The sequence below is a fragment of the Neopelma chrysocephalum genome, unplaced genomic scaffold (genome assembly GCF_003984885.1).
Source record: "Neopelma chrysocephalum unplaced genomic scaffold, ASM398488v2 Primary Assembly neopelma1_26, whole genome shotgun sequence".
Lineage (NCBI taxonomy): Eukaryota > Metazoa > Chordata > Aves > Passeriformes > Pipridae > Neopelma > Neopelma chrysocephalum.
In genome coordinates, this window is record NW_020897695.1 from 12,065,173 (window position 1) to 12,084,139 (window position 18,967).

Below are 18,967 nucleotides of genomic sequence, written 5' to 3' on the forward strand. Positions count from 1 at the left end.
CTGAGTTTTATGGGGTCATTCTTGATCTATGTCAGGTGCTCTTCTGACAACTGTGCTAGGGTTTTACAGCAAGACACATAGAATCATAGATACACATGCTTTTGCTGTAAGCTCAGATAAACAATTAAGATTTGCTGAGAAAGCTTGTTTTATAATACAGGGAGTATAAAAGCATATATTAAAAGACATATTTAGCTAAATCTTGCTCTTCGATATATGGATTTAAGGCAGTGTTAGTAAAGTTGCTTAGATTAACATTTAAAAGATCAGGATTTGATTCTATCTCCAGAGCAGAGATTATAGGTTATTGCTGTAAAGAGATTATCAGAGGAAAACACTGTGAGATTTTAGTTTGGGTGAGGTTTTAATGCTCATTAGTTAAAATAATTAGTTTTGCAGGAATATATGCACTTTGGGACTTTCAAGATGGCTGAAGTATAAATACTTTTCTGAAGGCAAATGTCAATTTATAGGGCAAATAGCAAGCTTCATTTCGATTTGTATTGAATTCCAGGTTCTTATCCCTATGACTCGCTGCAACTCTCATAAGGAAACAATCAGAGGACAGGTGAAAGTCAGAAACCCTGGAATCTACACACTGATATTTGACAACACATTCTCTAGGTAAGTCCTAGCTGGATGTAAAAGGTGAAATAAGCTTGGTTTTAGAGACTGTGGAACTGATCAGATGTATCATTATTCTTCCATTCAGAAGTAAGTATGAGAAATTGGCCAAGAGATCTTCAAGATTGAGTTTTGGTTCTTGTTCTTGTTTGGGTTTTTCTCCTCCCAGAACAGAATTCTGCTATTCTGTTTCCACCCTTGGGAAGGTAAACAGAAGTAAGCAAGGTAGTTTGGTCAGGATTGTCATCTTATTAACAGGAGGCCTGACAGCCCTTGCACAGGCAGACTTTCTTTTGACAACAGTCAATTTTTTACTTATGTATAAACTGAAAGACTGAATACACTTCTAAGGCTTCTTGCCTAGTTGACTTCAGCTAACATGATCTTTTTGCTCTCTCTTCTTCCTTGACAGGTTTATCTCAAAAAGAGTGTTTTATCACTTGGCTGTTGAGCGACCCGTCATCTATGATGGAAGTGATTTTCCATAGCCTTGACTATACTGTGTTATTTTTAATTAAATTTTAAAGAAATTATATTATTTATGTACATGTAAGCAGACTGATTACCACTGTGTTTGAAGACTCTGAAACTATGCAATAGTTATAATGCACTTAAGAAGAGATGGATACACTAAAAAATGGAAGCCTTTTCAGGAACACTAATGGTTCTGTACTGTGTACAGATTGCTGAAAAGCCAATGTTTGATTTAACAGGTCAATAATAACCAATTTTTTTTTCAGTGGGGAGAAAAATAAGTGTGTGGGTGTCTAAATGCAAACTGAAATTCTCTGCTGAATTATCGCATTATTTTTCTTCCAAAAATATCCTTCAAAAGGAAATTTAAAGAAAAAAGTGTATTTTTGACCTCTTCACTGAGGAGTAAACATAACCATTTCTGTTCTGCTACTCTTACAGTCAGAACAACAATTATGCAATATTTCAATCTTCACAGGCCTATATTGTAATCCATCTAGAATTTTTTATCTTTTCCAAGTTTTATAAACAGCAAACATAGGAGTTTTTTACATTCTGGGCTAAGATTTGGTAAGCCTTAGCTGGCTTTTACAAATGCTTTATCACTACCAGTTACAAAACAATACAACATGAAGCAGCAACTCCTTTCACTTTCGCTCACCATACTCTGTACATTGGTCCATTCTTACAGTGAGTACCAGTGGCAGAACAAGGAGTATCCTCTGTAAAGTACTGCTCACTGTAGGAGGAAGAAAATTCCTTTTTCCTGCCTTAGCACCTTAGTCATCAGCAGTCATAGGAAAGCACAGTTTCTGAGGACATGAGCAGTGTCTCTCTCTCTCTAGACCACATGGAAGGCAGCAATAATGTTTGAACTGGTCTCAAAACGTCCATCCAAACTGAATGAATATCCAGGCCTGAGGAGCTCTCCACCCAGTGTTAGCGTATTCTCTCCCTTTCCTAAACCTTGCAGTTGCCCTATCCAACTGCTAACTTTTGGTCTTGGATCTGGAGAAAGAGCTGGCTGTAAACACTGCCTCTTAAGGGAAGACTGGGTTCTCATTTATACAGAATTTCTACACAAACCATCTGCTTTCTATATAGAATTTTATCCTTTTGTTTTTATCTGAAAGCAGATTTTTTTGTTTTAAAATCCTGTCCTCTGATGGAATGGCAAAACATTTGGCAGGATAAAGGAGAAAAGCTCTTTCTCCCAACTAGCCTTCCTCATCATTTTAGGTGTGTCTGATTTCTCATGTCATTGTTCTCCCAAGGAAACCTCAGACCTGGAAGGTTTTAGTGCCACAGTTGGTAGAAGACCAGCACAGCCTGTCAGGAACCCTGTAGAAACCTGGTGGCAGCTGTAGCTGATATACAGGGGTCATTGTGAGAGACAGAAAGTAAAACATAAGGGGAAAGAAGAAAAAGGGGCAAGCTGAAGCTGAAGCAAATGGTTTAGGGGAGGGTAAGGAGGCAAACCTGTAAATGTAAAAGCAAGGGCAGGGAATTGGAAGGATCAACTTGACTAGGGAAGAAAGTCAGGGAAGTCCAGATGGTGTTTACGTGTTGCTGGTCCAATCCATTGGATTTCCGACATCAAAAGACTGGTTGGTTGTTTAAAAGATGGCCATCACAAACAAGTGTTGGACATTTATATAGTAGCAGCTGAGGTAAGAGGGAATTTTATGATCATAGGAAAGAAAAGAATTGCAGATAAAGCTAAAGGTTGCTTATTTGTTCCAGTTGTTAACAATATATAAGTGCAGTGATCTTGAAAAAGACTGTGAAAGAATACTTTTCATGGAGCACCTAGATTTTAGGTGTTTGGTTAATGGATAGCGTTCCCCTCCCTTCAGCTGCCTTCTTGCCCATACTAGTGGTGTGCTCCCCAGCCTCTGCCAGGCAGAGGGGTCAGTGCAAAGTACAAGCAGATTTACTCCTCCTCCTGAGGGCTACAGTGCAATTAAACCTGTACCTGGCTGTGTGCATGAAAATGAGATGGACAAGAGATGGACATGGGCAATAAACAGGCCATAAATAGCCCATGGATCGGTTCAGGAATTATGGCATATTTCAGTGTTGAAGCTATATTTTATATTTAATTAGGCAAGAAGAGATTATTTATTGCTTAAAAATGGAGCACTGTGTACCATATGCTATGCAATTTCACTGAGCTGTTACTGAAGTCTGCTGCAGTTTTCCTTTAAGCTTTTAGGTGTGGTTTTTAAAAGCATTTTGCTGTTCTTAGGTAGAATACTAATCTTACTGGGATATCTTTCTTAAAATGCCAAATGTAAGGTAAAGGGACACTGTCAAGTAGCTTGGGCCAAAATATGACATCTCTGTTCAAAAGTATTTGAAGTCTCTCTATTCAAAATTATTTGACAGCCTTGCCTCTTCATTTCTTCTCCACATCCAGTTCTTAACATTTTTTCATACTGTGGCAAATATTTTTAAGCCACCGTTTATGTAAATCTTAAAGTAATTGTCTCCATCAGGTAAGCTAGATGTTTCCCTGAAGGTCTTTCATGTTGACAGTCCTGAGACTGGCTAAAGCATATGTTTGGAAGGAGGGGAATAAAACCACTGGATTGTTTTCATTTAGCATTTGAGTCTTTATGGTACCTTTTCTTCAGGTTTTCCTGCCCCTTGAGAGTAGTTTTATGGCTTTTTTTTTCCTCTCTGAAAGAGGACTAAGAGTGGAAGCCAGAACCTGTAGTTTAAAGGTCAAAAGGTTTGCTCCTAACCAAGGAGAGTATTTAAGGAGAAAAAGTTTCAAATGATGAAATACTCAGGATGCTAAGGTACAGGAGTGCTAAGGTACAGCTAAGGACAAGAGTGCAGCTGTTCAAAACCAGCTGGTCAACAACCAGAATCCCATCATACCAGCTAGAAGAGGCTGTGCAGAGAAGATAGTAAAGAACCTGACATTAGTACTGACCTTTTGTTTGAATGCCACTGGCAGTTTATTTCTGGAGCTATGGAAACCCAATAAAGGACTTCACACAAGTGCAGGTTTGTGCAAGAGATTATTTCATTCAAGCACCTTATACCTCCGTTCATAAGGCACTTGTTTGTGTGAGCTGTGCCAGTGATGCTGAAAAGTCTGTTTATTTACAGGTGCTCAGGTGATTTGTTGAATTAGGCTTTTTATTACCTGCAGGAATGCAATTAGGAGAAAAGAAATATTTAAAATTGATCATAAAATTAATTGAAGGGGATATCTCACTCGTAGGACAAAGAGATTATATACTGTGGTCAGCATAAGCAATCAGATGATTTTCCTGGGTGCTGGAAAGGGTAAGGAGGTATGGAGGGTAAGATTTTTGTTATACAGAGGTTTATGTGAAGAAAAGAATGTAGTTTCTTTAAGAAAATGACAGTGTTCCTTTACTCAATCTTACTCAATGTTTCTTAATGAAAAATGACAGAGATGTATTGCACGAGAACGTACCATGTTACAAAATAGCAAAGCTACAAAAGCCTGACTTTGCTCCTTCCTCAAAATTGAAATTGCACTATAGTGTTAATCATGCTCAATCACTGAGGTTGTAACTTGTTCAGAAGCATCTTTTGGTCTTAACTGCCAAAGAATTGCAAACCCTGTTCACATCAAACTTCCTGCTCCAGATATGGGAAAAATTATGTATACCAGTGTCTGTTACAGAGATGTAGACGGTTGTGTACTGGAATGTTTCTTGATGCTTTCTTTCCCCTTTTTTAACCTCAGGAATTAAAAAATAAAATTCTTTATCGTTGTGAATATGTGTCCCTTTCCTGCCTTGTAGAGATAGCTTTGTGTGGAAGATAAATCTGATGATTGTATGGTCTATTTCTAAGCGGGAAAAGCTTTTACAAAATAAGGAAAATAGAAAATAGATTGTCAGCTATTTCACAAATAGTGGTGAAAGGCCACATCTGTACAGTACAACAGAGGAACAGTGGAGATCCTTAAGTGAGCCAGTCCTCAGAGGTAGAACCAGAGCAGCCTCAAGGACAGCAAGTACAGTCACTGTTGTCCCTGACAGTGAGCAGCATGGTCCTTTGGCTTAGGGCTCCTGTCTGCTTTTCCCCAGGTCCTAGCTGGCTCTGTATGCCTGGGTTATGTGGCATGGCAGCGAGAGGCCAAGAAGTGCTGTGTGAGTCACAGTCACTCTTTGGGTGTCACCTCAGTGTTTGCATCTGTAATCCCAGCCCCGGGACACATGGTAAACACATGGGCTGCTGGGGCCATCCAGATGGGTCGGGAGGACAGCAGGCCACATTGCCACCAGTCATTGCTTCTTTTGTCAGCTAGTTCTGTTTCCCCACAGGAGTTTGCTCCTGGGGTGGAGGCTGCGATGCATCCTGTCCCCACATTCCAGCAGGTATATATGTGACATGAGTCTGTGTTTCAGACTGATCTGTGTTTGTGGAATCTTCCTTCTTCTTCCCATCTTCCTCAAGTTTTGTTTTTATTATTCGTATATTAAATTAAAATATGAAATTCAAGGTTATCCTCATATTGTGCCATTCCTCATTTCAAAGCTACAATTACAAACAGAAGTCTCAGAGCATCTCCAGGAGCATCTCCAGAGGATGACACAAAGCAGCCTTTTATTTTCAATGACTATGTGAAGAATTTAGATACTGCATGTGTCTTATGAATATTCCTGATTTTGCTTAAGTCTAGAGTTATCTTGCTCTGCAGAAACATCAGAGAGTGAAATTCATTCTGCTGCCTGGTAGTGCACATTGTCACTTTATCACTGCTGAAGTGATAAAGTCCCAGTTCCACACTCAGAAGCTTCTCTCTAGGACAGGGTCTCCAGCAAAACCTAATCTGGAGCACAAGGGATCTGCCAAGACTGAGTTTTACGAATACACAATACATGTGTAAGTGACCTTACCTTGCTGCACATCAGCTCTGCAGGGGAGGCTGTAGCTATTGAAAACCTTTGTGTACATTTCCAGTAATCCATTTTTACCCATACTGCTTACCACCTCCCTTCCTTGGTGCTAGCGGCAAGGCTCTCCCAACCATACTTCTGCCTTATATTTCTATTTTGCTGTGAGGAACGTGTGAAGCTGCCACAAGACAGCAGTACCCTCTGCATTAGTCCTTCAAGTGTCACGGGAATGCTTTGAAGCCCAAGTATAAGGTTTAAAAACATATGGCCCAGGAGACTTGGAAAAATCAGGCAGCACTTGAAGGCACTGGGAACCACAGTATCTGTTCAGTTAAATAAAGGATAATTGATTCAGGGCATACTTGGGTCTGCACATACTGAACTCAGATCAATGGCTGACTTTACCATCACTTGAGTGATGCTTGCAGCTTTAATTGCTGTGCTCTCACACCCTTCCATCACTTCCCTGCTCTCTGGAAGAGGCACTTGTATAAAGCATGTCTGTTTCAGGCAGGAGCAGGCATCAGGAAGGCAGGTTTGCCTGCGAGAGTGAAAGTTTTTTATCGGCTCTCCCAGCTTCCTCTCCCAGTACCACAAGCAGTGTGGAGCTGTGCTATGTGACTGCCTGCACCTTGGTCTCTGGGTGACAATACTTAGGGCAGACAAAGTCAGGCTACCCCTTTAAAGAAAAGCAACAGCAGAGGAGACTACGACCCAAAACTGGGAAAATCTATGAAAAAATGGCCTCGAAGAGAGCAGAGGGGAACCAAGCCATGGAAGATCTTAGGCCTCTCCTGGGGCTTCCAACAAGTGCTTAGTGACCATCCTGCTAGAGCTGTGGGTAAGGCATGAGCAGTGTCCCACAGGAGGTGTGAAGGGACAGGGGCAGGGGAGGCAATACCCTTTGCCTTCACGGAAAACTCCCCTCCTGGAAAAGTGCATCAGCTGAAGGCTGGGGACAGCCTAGTGAGGCATGAGAGCGATTTTGGTAGGATAAATTCAACTAAAACATCAGGGCAGAGGGACGGAGGAGCCCCAGGAGGGCTTGACCACAAGGAGCTATGCTGCTGGCAGATGGAGGCCCCCAGCAGATGGAAGAGGGGGTAATGACAGCAAACATTTCCATGACTGAGCCCCTGCTCTGTGATGGCCAGCACCAAGGGACCTCACCAGTGAGAGAGCCAGAGAGCCTGAAGCTAGGCAGCTTCCCTGCAAATACATGAGGCACCAACACTAGCAGCTGCTGGACTGCAGGCAGCCGTGGTGGAACAAGCCCAATGAGGGAAAATGCACCCCAGAGGGGCTGGGCCCTGGCAAAGCAGCAGGGAGCAGCCTGACAGAGCAGGATGTGCATGACCCAGAGATGACCCCATCACTCCAAACTGCTCCAATTTCATTGTTGCTTCACCACCCTCAGCAATTTCACCTGCTGATCAAGCATGAATATTTCCCATGGCATTCTGGGGAGTGAAGAAGCTTTTATCTTCTCTGAGAAGGCCACAAAATTCAAGTTCCCGAGGCCGGTGAGATGCTATGCAGGGAAGAGGAGCTTGAGGCCCCCAGGCAGGACCAGAGGTTGGCAGCCCCTAAAGTTTGCACACTTGTTTGTTTGCATAACTCGAGGGCTCTTTTGGGGCCAGGAGGATCCTCCTCTGGCTAGGAGCACCCTCAGCCATGGGAAGAACTTCTATAGGAAAGCATCTGCCCCCAGTGTGCTCCCTCCTCTCCTGCCCTCAGAAACCTGCCTTCCCTCCCAGAACTCCACCCCACCCCTCGCCTCAGGAGCCTAAACCCACTGCTGCCCGTGGGGTTCTCAGCTGCATCCCAAGGGTTAGATATGTGAAGTAAACCCTGTTAGCAAAGCTTTCCTTTGGCCTTTTTGAGATGGGTAAATCCTGTCATTGGAAACAGGTCATGTGTATGGATCCAAACCTGGGAAAGATGTGTAGGCAAGAAACAACCAGTTCATCCTCTCGGGATATGTGACAGTGCCTTTGTTTAGCAGAATTTCAGCTTCTGTTTGCTGAAAACAGATTGCAAAAAACCCCCAAACCCTTCTTGCATATACAGTAAAAAATATGTACATCTTTGACCATTTTTTTTTCCTAAGGAAAAGTTAAAAAAATATTTTAAAGTCCAATTAATGTATACAGAACCCCATCTGCTTAGATGTACCCTATCCACTAGAAAAGCAGTGCCAAATGACACAGAAAGCTTGCGTTCATCAACACTCTTTAATGATAAATGCACAATGAAACCACCTTTTACCTGGAAGAAATAATTAACCAGAAGGCAAACTAGGTTAAATGAGATTATTTAAAACAAAACCTCCTGAGCACTATGACTTGCAATTGAAGACTGGGAAGTGGAGGCTTGCAGTCAGGCAGGACAGGCAATGCCACGTCCCTGTGAGGGGATGAGTGAGGCGCAATGGACACAGGCACTGTTACAGCACCAACACTGGCACTCCAAAAGTCCTATAGAAGTTGTGGGGTGCATTACAGCACACCATTTTGGGAACTGCTGCCTCTGCCAACCTGAAGTCTCATTCCGAATGTTGCTAAGTTTGACACTTAATAATGCTCTGTCTTACTGGCACCAGGCTAAATATATTTTGTCACTGTTAACAAAGATACCAGCACATAACTGGCAGCCAGCTGAACCACAGGTTTGGTTTTTGTGTTCTGGTTTACTACAGCTTTGCACCACTCAGAAAATATCCCTGGGACAGACAGTGCAGTGTCTCTGATATCCTTGAATTTTTACTGTGAGGTGTGATTTGTTTCCAGTACCAAAGTAGGAGCCATAGCATAAATTGTACCAAATTTCACCTGACATCACACAGCTAAACTGTAGGAGAAAGGCAGGTCAAATTCTGCAATGACCAGTTTATGAACACAGATGACTGGCTTTTCTTTGCAATAAGAACCACATGAGCAGCCAAACAGAGTTGCATTTGCCCAGGCACAGAGAGCAGCATTTGCCCCCTGCAACAAACCAGTGTCGGAGCTAAAGGCCGTTCTCCTTTACAGGGGAGGGGATCTGGTGCAGGAGTCTGGCAGGGCACTGGAGTCTGGCCACCTGCATAGGAGACCCTGGCATCACAGCAAATGAAGGCTGAACTCCCTCCTGCTGCTTCCTGTGAGGAGGACGGGTGGTTCATCCTGCTTTTTCTGCCTCTGTTGCTGCTGTAACTGGGTTTATCACCTCCCTGTAAGACTTGTTATTTCAGGCTGTGGTCTGAGCTGCAGATGGGCCAGCTATTTACAGCTGTCACAAAGATAGCTTTTGTCCTCTGTCAGTTCTGCTTATAGCAAGTATGGTTCCACTTTGCTGCTCTCTGCCAAAGGTTTCCTATCTTTTCAGCAAGCAAACCTTGGTTGGGTCCCACACGTCAAGGACAGGGCTGCCAACCCTTCCTGCTCCTCTGGGACAGTCTTTGAGGTACACAGGTGGTTTCCAAAGAGTCTCATGTTCCTCTGGAGAGGAGAGAGTGAGGACTAACTTACAAGAGGACTTGGCAAGGAGGGGACATAACAGAGGAGGTCAAGCGAGTGCTAAGGATCAGGGAGTTCCTCACCCGTTGCCTCCCCAGCATGGTAAAGGACCAGTTTGAGCTGTGCTCCTGGCTGTCGCAGGCAGGGGAGACCTGCTTTTGGACCCTGCTTTGGCAGCAGCCACTGCTTTGCACCATCCTGCCCAGCGCCATTCTGAAGCGCTCACCAGCAAAGACATAGAGGAAGGGGTTGAGGCAGCTGTGGAGGAAGGCAATGGTCTGGGTGACCTGCAGCCCGACGTCCAGCCGGTTGGCAGCCTGACAACTGTACACTGCCCCAGTGTAGGTGTTGATGGCTTTGACCAGCAAAACAATATTGTACGGGAACTGAGAGAGGAGGAAAGCCGTGATGATCATGGTGATGATCTTCACCGACTTCTGTTTTTGGGATCTTTTGGTTTGTAGGAGGGTCTTGATGATGAGGGCATAACAAATAACCATGACGAGGAGCGGGAAGAAGAATCCGATTGTGACTTTCAAGACCAGGACAGTAACTCTGAAGATCCTGCTGACATTTGGTGGGTACGTAATTTTGCAAACTGTTATGTCACCCACCTGCATGGTTTGGCTGTATATGATTTCTGGGATGCATAGGCCCATCGCTGTCAGCCAGACGGCCAAGCACATGAGGTTACTGCGCAGGAGCCACCTTCGCTTAGAAGTTTTAGCTTTCATTGCCTGGACAATAGTGATGTACCTGTCAAAGCTGATGCAGGTCAGAAGCAAGCTGCAGCCATAGAAGTTGATCTTATATAGACTGTTGACGACTTTACACATGAAGTCCTTGAAGATCCAGCCATCAGAAGCAGCCTTGGCCCAGAAAGGGAGGGTGAAAAGGAGCAGCAGGTCTGCAATGGCCAGGTGCAGCAGGTACCGATCCATCATACTTCTCCTGAAGTGGTATTTGCAATAGACAAGCACAACCAAAGCATTTCCTACTGTGCCCACAGTGAAGATAAGCCAGAAAAACACCGGCAGGAAGACTTGAGAGAACTGCCTGACCTGCCTCTTGTCGCACATAAAGTCTGTGTTGTTCACTGGGTTTCCACACAGGAGCAGCACTGCGCTGTCATTCCTGTAGTAATCCAGGCTGGTCTTGTCAGGGTGGGTGACCTGAAATAGGACATCTGGTAAATTCATGTTGAGACGCTCAGTAAAGCATGCATTTGCCCCTCTCCACCAGATGCATTTGAAGATGCCTAACATATTCAATTTAAATGGGAAAGTGCAAAGACTGCCAGGGAAACAGTGTGTTTCAGACTGCTTGAAGTGTTCAGCACAGCAGAGACTTATAAAAAAGACCCACTGAGTAACATACGCTTTACAAAAGAGTAGTTCACCACCTCCAGCCAACTTCAGTTATTAAAATGGCAGGTGGTGAAAGCATTTTCTCTGTCAGATCATTCAAAACATGGTTGGATTGGCAACTTCAAATACATAACAAAATGCAAAATGACCAACTTGGAAAGAGGTGGGGAAGAAGGCTTCGTTTTACTGCTACAGTGGAATGGCACCACTGGCTTGAAAGAGGCAGAAAACTGATGGAGGGAAAGAGGGGGGAGAGGAAAACAGTGATGAACAGTAACATAGCTGTGTACTCACTATGCTTGCAGCTGCCATCTTCAGCCAGATCGTTACTCAGTATTGAAGGAGGCTCCGTATCCTGAAGAGGAAAGATCAGGGAAAACAACTGATTTGAAACAGCTCTGAAGTAGAACTGTGACTTTTTTCTTTCTTCCTCTTCTTCTTCTACTTTTAATAAAAACCTCAACTCTATGAAACAAGTCTGGCCGGAAGACGAACAAACCACACAGAAATTGATGTTACTGATTTGAATTATTTAGCTGTTTCCATTTTACAGATTTACACTTATCCTACTTTAGGTCTTCAACTTCTCTATGGCACTGTGCTGATTAAGTCCTTTGATGTACTACAGTCACTGCAATCTCATTTTTAACAAGCTGTAGACTCCCCAGTGTGCACATGTAAGAAAGAAGTAATCTGAAAGCACCATATCTTCAGAAAGATTCAGGAGAAAAAATGAAATATGTCTCTTAAATATCTAGCAACTAATAAGGAAAAGCACTTGCCTTTAAGGTAGTTTGCAATCTTAAATATTTGCATCCTCTGCAGCAACTGATTAACCTCTGCCTGCAACTTCTCTTTCTCATCTGTGACCCTGAGATCACCTCAGTTGGTTAGAGTATGGTGCTAATAATGCCAGGGTTTGGGATTTGACTGCTGTATGGGCCTTTCATTTAAGAGTCGGACTTGATGATCCATGTGTGTCCCTTCCAATTCAGACCACTCTGCGATTCTGAGTTTAGGCACAGTGGTCATTGCTGTTGGCTTGGGAAACCTATGCCCTGGTAAACAAGTAAATATTGTTTTTTTATGCTGCAGATTGTTTTTCTGGTCAGTCCACCATCACAAAAGGTAGCTGAGCCTCACAGGCTTGATGCAAAACACATGCACCCAAGTATTATTCAACATGGTCTGCACTAGCCTGTCTGTGACAGTGCCTGGGGATGAAGCCTGGGGCTACTGGGAACCCTCAAACAGCACAGATCTTCCCTCCAGAACCCTTCAAAAGCAGGTCATGTAACCAACCGAGAGGCCACCTTGCAGAGCCAAACCTCTCGCCACAGCAGAAGCTGGACAGAGCCGAACCTTCTCCATGGAGAAATGGCCCATGTTCATGCTCTGGCTTCCCTCTGGCTGCTTGTTGCCTGTTGACTAAAAGCACCTGTGACTGTGGCTGGCACAGGCGGTCAGTGAGCTACTGATTTCTCCCCGTACCCATTTCTAACATGTTGTTGCAGCATCTGCTGAAGAGTGCGGAGCTGTGCATGCCCAAGGGGCTTTTTAATTTCATTTTCTTTTAGCTATCAGACCTATCCTAAATTGCAATCAAAGAGATCATTGTAACTGGGCCAGTTGAATGGCAAAAAAAAAGCTGATTGCAATTCTGTTTCCTTTCCATGAAGGTTGAACGTGGGAAAGACAGATATGAATAGTGGAGAAGGCAGGGGACTCCGTTATGAAGACAGGCTTGAGAGAGTTGGGGCTGTGTGGCCTGGAGAAGAGAAGGTTGTGTGGAGACCTCACAGCAGTGTTCCAGTATCTGAAGGGGGCCTACAGGGAAGCCAGAGGGGGACTCCTTGTCAGGAATGGTAGTGACAGAACAAGGAGAGTAATGTGTACAAATTGAAAGAGGGTAAATTTAGGCTGGAAGAATTTTTTTACTGTTAGGGTAGTGAGATACTGGAAGAGGTTGCCCAGGGAGGTTGTGTGTGCCCCAACCCTGGCAGTGTTCAAGGCCAGGTTGAAAAAGGCCATGAAACCTGGCCTAGTAGGAAGTGTCCCTGCCCATGGCAGGGGGAGGTGGGACTAGGCAATCTTCAAGGTTCCTTCCAACCCTTAACATTCTATGAGTGTGACTCACCAGCACGGTCACTGGGGGGGGAGGAACAGGCAGCCTGGACTCGGTGCCCAGCAGCCACAGCTCTGCATGTTTGCTTTTTAAACCTATAATCAACCTTTGGGCTTTTTGTAGGCTGAGCTGGGTGTGTGCTCCTGGGACCCCAGGCTGATTAGACCTGTCACAGACTGTTCACTCTGTGGTTTGCACGGTTTACGTGGCTCAAACACAGATGGCAATCTTCCTTCTTTTTTTTTTTCCTTTTTTCCTGGTTATCTCTTTCAATAGCAAAAGGACAACATCGCATACCATCGTTTTTCTGCTCATGTGCATCATCTAGCACAGGGCAAATCAGAGGCTGCTCCCAGGCTGTGTCCTGCTGCAAAACGCTTTCACTGGAGGAAAAAAATATGCTGGAACAAGAACTGGGTCTCTCTGGGCAACCGCCAGTGTAGCCTGGGGAAGCTGCAGCAGGAAGGAGGGTCTAGTCCTGCCTGCTTCAGGCTGACCCACAGGCACAGCTTCCCATTGCTGCACACCAAGGCTGCGAGCAAGCAGGAGCCAGGGTAGCAGGAACTGCATCATGCCTCACAGAAACTGGTGCTTTGCAAGCAACAGCAAAATGGAGCAAAACAAAATTACACCACTTTCTAGAGGAAAGGCCAGGCCATTCCTGCTGCAGAAAGTGGAGAGACCCAGGACAGGACCGCAGGTAGTCATGTAAAGTTCCTACTGGTGACGACCATCCAGAAGAGTGACAGGAAATATTTTGAAGAGGAAGGCAGTGAGAAGTGGTTAATAAATATATGAATTTGCACATCTTATGTCTTCTTTCTGGTAAGCTGACATGCAAATTATTCTGATTTATGTTCCTGTTTCTGCAGGAAGTCCAAGCACCACAGTATTTTACTTTAATGATACCATTCAGCTATGACTGGTGCTCGTTCGACTCACACTTCAAGGAAACTTCCAAATTGCAGTTCAGGCTCAGTTCCAGTTAAGGAGAAAACAATAATTCTGGCTAGGTTTTGGGTTGGGCTCCACTGTTACTTGGCACTATGCTCCAGTGTCAACAGTGTGGCATCTTCTTCCAAAGGGAAGGAGCCCCAGCTGCTCCACGCTCCACCACTAAGGTGTCTGCATATGTTTAATACTTAGTTGTCATCCTGAAACTCTTCCTGAAACAGGTGTAGGTTTGTATGCGATGATACCTCCGTACGACACTTGGCCTCTCTCACAGCCTGGGCCCTCCAGTAGGAAAACAGAAGCGAGGGAGTAGTCTCAGCTAAACTCCAGGGTTCCTGCTAAGGAAAGCACAGGTGTGAAAGCACAGGCATAGTCTCTGGGCTCTGGCACAAGTTACTCTGGGCTGGCAAATGGCTGCCTGACAGGGGATCTATGGTAATTATTCCTAATTCAGACTTGTTCGGCCCTTGGTGTAATGCAAGCTGATTCAGCATTGAGAGAGCTACATTAACTTCAGTAGGGTAAAGGCATGCCCATGGGTAAAGTCTCTGATGCAAAGGATCCTCACATTCTTTGGTCTCTCCTTCATGAATCTGAGCCCTCATGTTCAGGATTTAAGTGACTTTAATCAGACTTAATTTAATTCTCCCTAGAGGCAAAGTCATAAATTTATCTTTTCCCACCACTTTACACAGCCAGTTCCACTGTATTAAAACTCCCTGGGGTAGATAAATGTCCAGACCAGAGCACAGGGAGCTGCTCATCTTGTTCATTACTTTTCTGTCAAATGCCATTTGTTAAGTGAGTGTTGCTGACTGCAGCAGCTTTTTTGCCCCCGAGGGTGGGAACAGAAGCAGAACGGTGTGAACGTTTGTCCATTTGCCAAATTTCTGCAAAACTTGGTCCTTATTTGTATCTTCGCTCAGTGGCATCCACAGTTAGTTCCTTTCAAACAAAAACTGAGACAACGTGGTCAGTTCTTGCAATAACAGCATGCATCATGAGATAACTTGTGATTAACCTTCAGCTTATATCATTACAAAACTAAGCATCTCTCTTTTTCTTACAAATATGTTATTTTCATGTTCATCAAGAGGACTTGCAAGTGTAACACTTTTTTGTTTGTTAGTTTAAAGTAAACAGGAAAATTAAAACCACCAGCATTTCCTATATGTCTTCTTTTTAAATTCAGAGTACTTAATACTAAGCACAACTTGGGATGATTTTTAAAGGTCCTCATTTATTGCATGTAGTAATGGTAGAGATGTACCCAGCTTGATGTGCTGATCAGGCTCTGGAAAGATTTTGCAGAAATAGAACAAAACTTGGGATTATACCCTCTGCTGAGGCTGACCAAGAAGTTTCCTTTTGTCACAGTGAAAACTGCACTGTGTTTACATTAAATCTGGCTTTTAATATATCTATTTTCCACTTCTCAGTTAAGAGGACATTAACCTGCTTCTTTCCAAGCAGGCTATTTTAGAGGTTCAACAACCCCTCAGATGGTCTGTTTAGGAGAGGCTGTGGCTGCAATTCACTGTCCTCTATGAGCAAGATATTTTACAGACCACAGGATCACAGAATATTCTGAGTTGGAAGGGACCCACAAGAGTCATCAAATCCAGCTCTTAAGTGAATGGCCTGTATAGGGATTGAACCAACAACCTTGGCATTATTAGCACCATGCTCTAACCAATTGAGCTAAATCAGTGAGATCAGTGTCTCTGAGTGCCTGCTTATGTAAACTACACACAGGGATTCCTGGGGATTTCCATGCCAAGCAAACAAAAGAGTGTTCTTATTCCCATTTCCAGTGTGAGTACAGAGTCATTAAATTTTTCCTTCTCTATAGAAAGGTGGAGAGCTAAAGTAAAAAACTATCCTGAAAACTCTCTGAATGGCCCAGGCAATTAGAACATCCAGCCCAAAAATGCACCAGCCCAAGCCTGCCCACGTGAACTCCTAACAATAGCCAAAAACCCACCTAGTTTTGCCTGTGAGGATGGGTTGCAGACACAGAATTTGGAAGAAAAAATATTATTTACACTACCCTAAGTGTAGTGGCACTTTTCCTCCACAAAAATAGGACAGGTTTAAAGTGTAGAATTACTAAGTACTGAAGATACACAGTTATCCATTTTCTATCACAAATATATATATCTATATTTCTGTGAACCCAGTTCCTGTTTGTTGGCAAGGTATGCTTCAGCAATCCCTGTGCAGAGCCATATAATCAGCAGCTGCTTTTACAGAGCACTGAGATGTTACAGAATATCCCTGAAAATCAGCAGCATCAAGTTTACTGTGAACAGGGTTCCTGATGTTAGTAAATAGTTGGGAATTAATTATTTTATTTAAATCAGCAAGGATCACAGCACTTTAAAACAAATTCTGTAATGAGTAAAAGCACATTTTGGTGATGGTGTTGACTGCTTTGTTGTTTCAAAGTTATTCTACAGAGTTTTTCAAAAGAGCAAATAAAATTGTGTGCACCACCTACTGCACCTTTCATAGGGAACAGGATGATGTTTTTATGGTGGAGCGGCATCTTGCACAAACTACCAACAGTTTTTCTACCACTTTTTCAGTCTTTTCCCCCTCATCTTCGTATTTCTTGACATTTTTTTCTTATTATTTCAGCTCAATTCTTGTTTTGGGTTTTTTTTTCAGATACAGTAATAGTCAACATGCCATGATATAGTCTTAGCCTGAAGCTATTGTGAGAAAAACAGAAGGAATCTGTAATGGCACTACTGTATTATGTATAATAGTAAAATTATAGCATGTAGTAAAATACGTACCATGTAATATAGTAAAACATTTAAGGCACAGATATGCAGCAAATCCATCTAGCAGTTTTTCTTTCCCCCATTCTCTCTGCATATCACACCACAATGTGCCATGTAGGCTCTGGCACACATTCGGGCGAGACTGGACAGAAAATAAACTTTTCTCCTCCCAAAAGGTTCTAAGAAAGGGCTTGAAGGGCAGATTGTATTTTTCACACAGATGATCAGTATAATGTTTTGTTATTATTTTAATATTGCTGGAATTTGGTACCAGAGATACTAAACATTCCATTGTAATGACACAGTAGGACAAATAATGGCTTCTACTGGTGTCCTTTTAGCATTAAGCAGCAAACACTAAGCTTCAAAGAACAGGATTGTACCCCACAATTCAAAATACAACGTTCTGGGTTAAAACTGTCAATACCAACAGCCCTAGGTGACCCACTTCAGCCTGGCTTTATTTTCTTCTGAATCAGGTAAAAATCCATCTTGTGTTCATGAAAAGCCTTTTTAAACAGGCTTTAAAGGACTGTTTGTTGAGAGGCATCTGAGGATCTGAACCTGGGAATAACAGGCAAATTATTAGATCATACACAGCTGAAGAGAAATAAGCATAATTTATTATTCACCTATTTGCCTCTGAAAAGCAATTAACCAAACCCACCAGTAAATTCACTAGCAATAGCAGCAATTACTGCCAGCAGAAAAGCCCTGTGGGCTGTAAAGCATGGGCATAACTGGAAGGAAGAGTGCACAGCAAGAAGTATTTTGGTAGTGCCACGTTTTGGTGTGCTTTTCCTGTTGGGTGTCACTGCAGGGTAGGGCTGACACACAAGAATGAGGCATTCCCCATGAAAAAACACACTGTAGATACACACAAAGATATAAAATCTGAATAGAGTTTTTTGGGTATGGGTGTGTTTTGGTGTGTGGGTTGGGTTTTCATGTTTCATTTACATGCTCTTGCACTTGACACTTGATAAAAGACAAGGATTTCCTCTTCAGAAAAGGTACTAATGATAATGCTGACTTTGTAAGTCCAAATCATGACTTTCTTGTAACAACGTGATAATCTGTTCTGACTAAAAGGCTTTCTTTTTATTAGTTACTGTGTTCTGTTCTACAAGCTGACAAGTTAGATAGTTTTATAACTGGTTAATGGTGTGGAAAAATAACAGTTAGTTTCAGTTGTTGTCATTCTTCAGTTTTTCCTCATCTGTTGCACTTGTTGATGGCCCAAGTCCATATAAAACACAAATCATGACCCAAGAGATGGCTATTCTTTGGAGCCTGCTGCTTCAGGTTGTGTCACCAGAAACCATGTGGCAGACAGCTGTGGAATTCTAAAAGCTCTTCCGAGTGCGTACATCTGTTTGATGCTCAGCTGCGTTTGGCTCCGCTGGCCTTGAGGTTCAGCTCTCTTGGCCTTCTTTTGCTTGGTAGAGATACTTTCTTATAGTAAAGGCACTAATGGTGCCTTTGGCACTTGGCAAGCAAGGACAGACAGACCAGACCTAGCTCCTGTTCAGGAGGTAAAAAACCCAAGGGCTAGTGTTGAACATTCTCATTCCTGTCAGGTATTCACATTCCTATGCTGTGTATTCTTAATTAATTTGGGAGCTGTCTGTGCCTGCTTGCCTAGTTTGGAGTACCTATTTAGAGTAAATGTTCTGTTGGCTGCATTTGTCCTCAAGGGATATAAAAACTTGACAGATCTCAGGTCCAATTACTATTTTAGGAGAATCATTGGCTTTGTTACTCACATTGTAGGCTGGTTCATACAGCGGCTTTTAACTCTTGAATGTTTGCCTGCATAAATGTGCAGGGGAAAGGGATAAAACCAGACTCGCCAGCAATGAGCAATGGGATGGCACACCAAAGTTTGAGGGACTGTGTGCCAGTGAGATCCTCAGTCGGCTACACAAGGTGCTGGGTACAAGGAACTGAGGGACTGTGTGCCAGTGAGATCCTCAGTCGGCTACACGAGGTGCTGGGTACAAGGAACTGCGTCTGAAATGTTGCTACACCAATGCACACAACACAAGGAACAAGCAAGAGGAGCTTAGAAGTCTCGGCTCAGTCCCAGAGATGCACCAGCATTGGCATAGACAAAACCTGGGGGTATGAATCCTGTGACTGATGTGCTGTGATGGATGGTTACAGGCTCCTTAGGAGAGATAGGCAGGGCAGACAAGGCGGGGGAGTGGCATTGTATGTAACAAAAGGGAATGTACAGAGCTTCCAG

General features: G+C 43.4%; 2 protein-coding genes across 6 annotated transcripts in view; one reads left to right on the forward strand and one right to left on the reverse strand.

The window, feature by feature from the left end:
• Window positions 1-4,862, forward strand: part of FYCO1 (FYVE and coiled-coil domain containing 1) — a 46,265-nt gene extending 41,403 nt beyond the window's left edge. For all 5 annotated transcript variants that reach the window (XM_027675564.1, XM_027675563.1, XM_027675565.1 and 2 more), the window contains 2 exons: window positions 515-624; window positions 1,037-4,862. In XM_027675564.1, the coding sequence (XP_027531365.1) occupies window positions 515-624; window positions 1,037-1,112 (186 nt within the window). In that variant the 3' untranslated portion in view covers window positions 1,113-4,862. The remainder of the gene's footprint in view (window positions 1-514; window positions 625-1,036) is intronic.
• A 4,279-nt stretch (window positions 4,863-9,141) lies between these two features.
• On the reverse strand, window positions 9,142-10,683 carry CCR9 (C-C motif chemokine receptor 9). Its single transcript, XM_027676127.1, has one exon. The coding sequence runs from the start codon at window positions 10,681-10,683 to the stop codon at window positions 9,493-9,495; it is 1,191 nt and encodes a 396-aa protein (XP_027531928.1). The 3' UTR covers window positions 9,142-9,492.
• Between the last annotated feature and the right edge of the window lie 8,284 nt (window positions 10,684-18,967).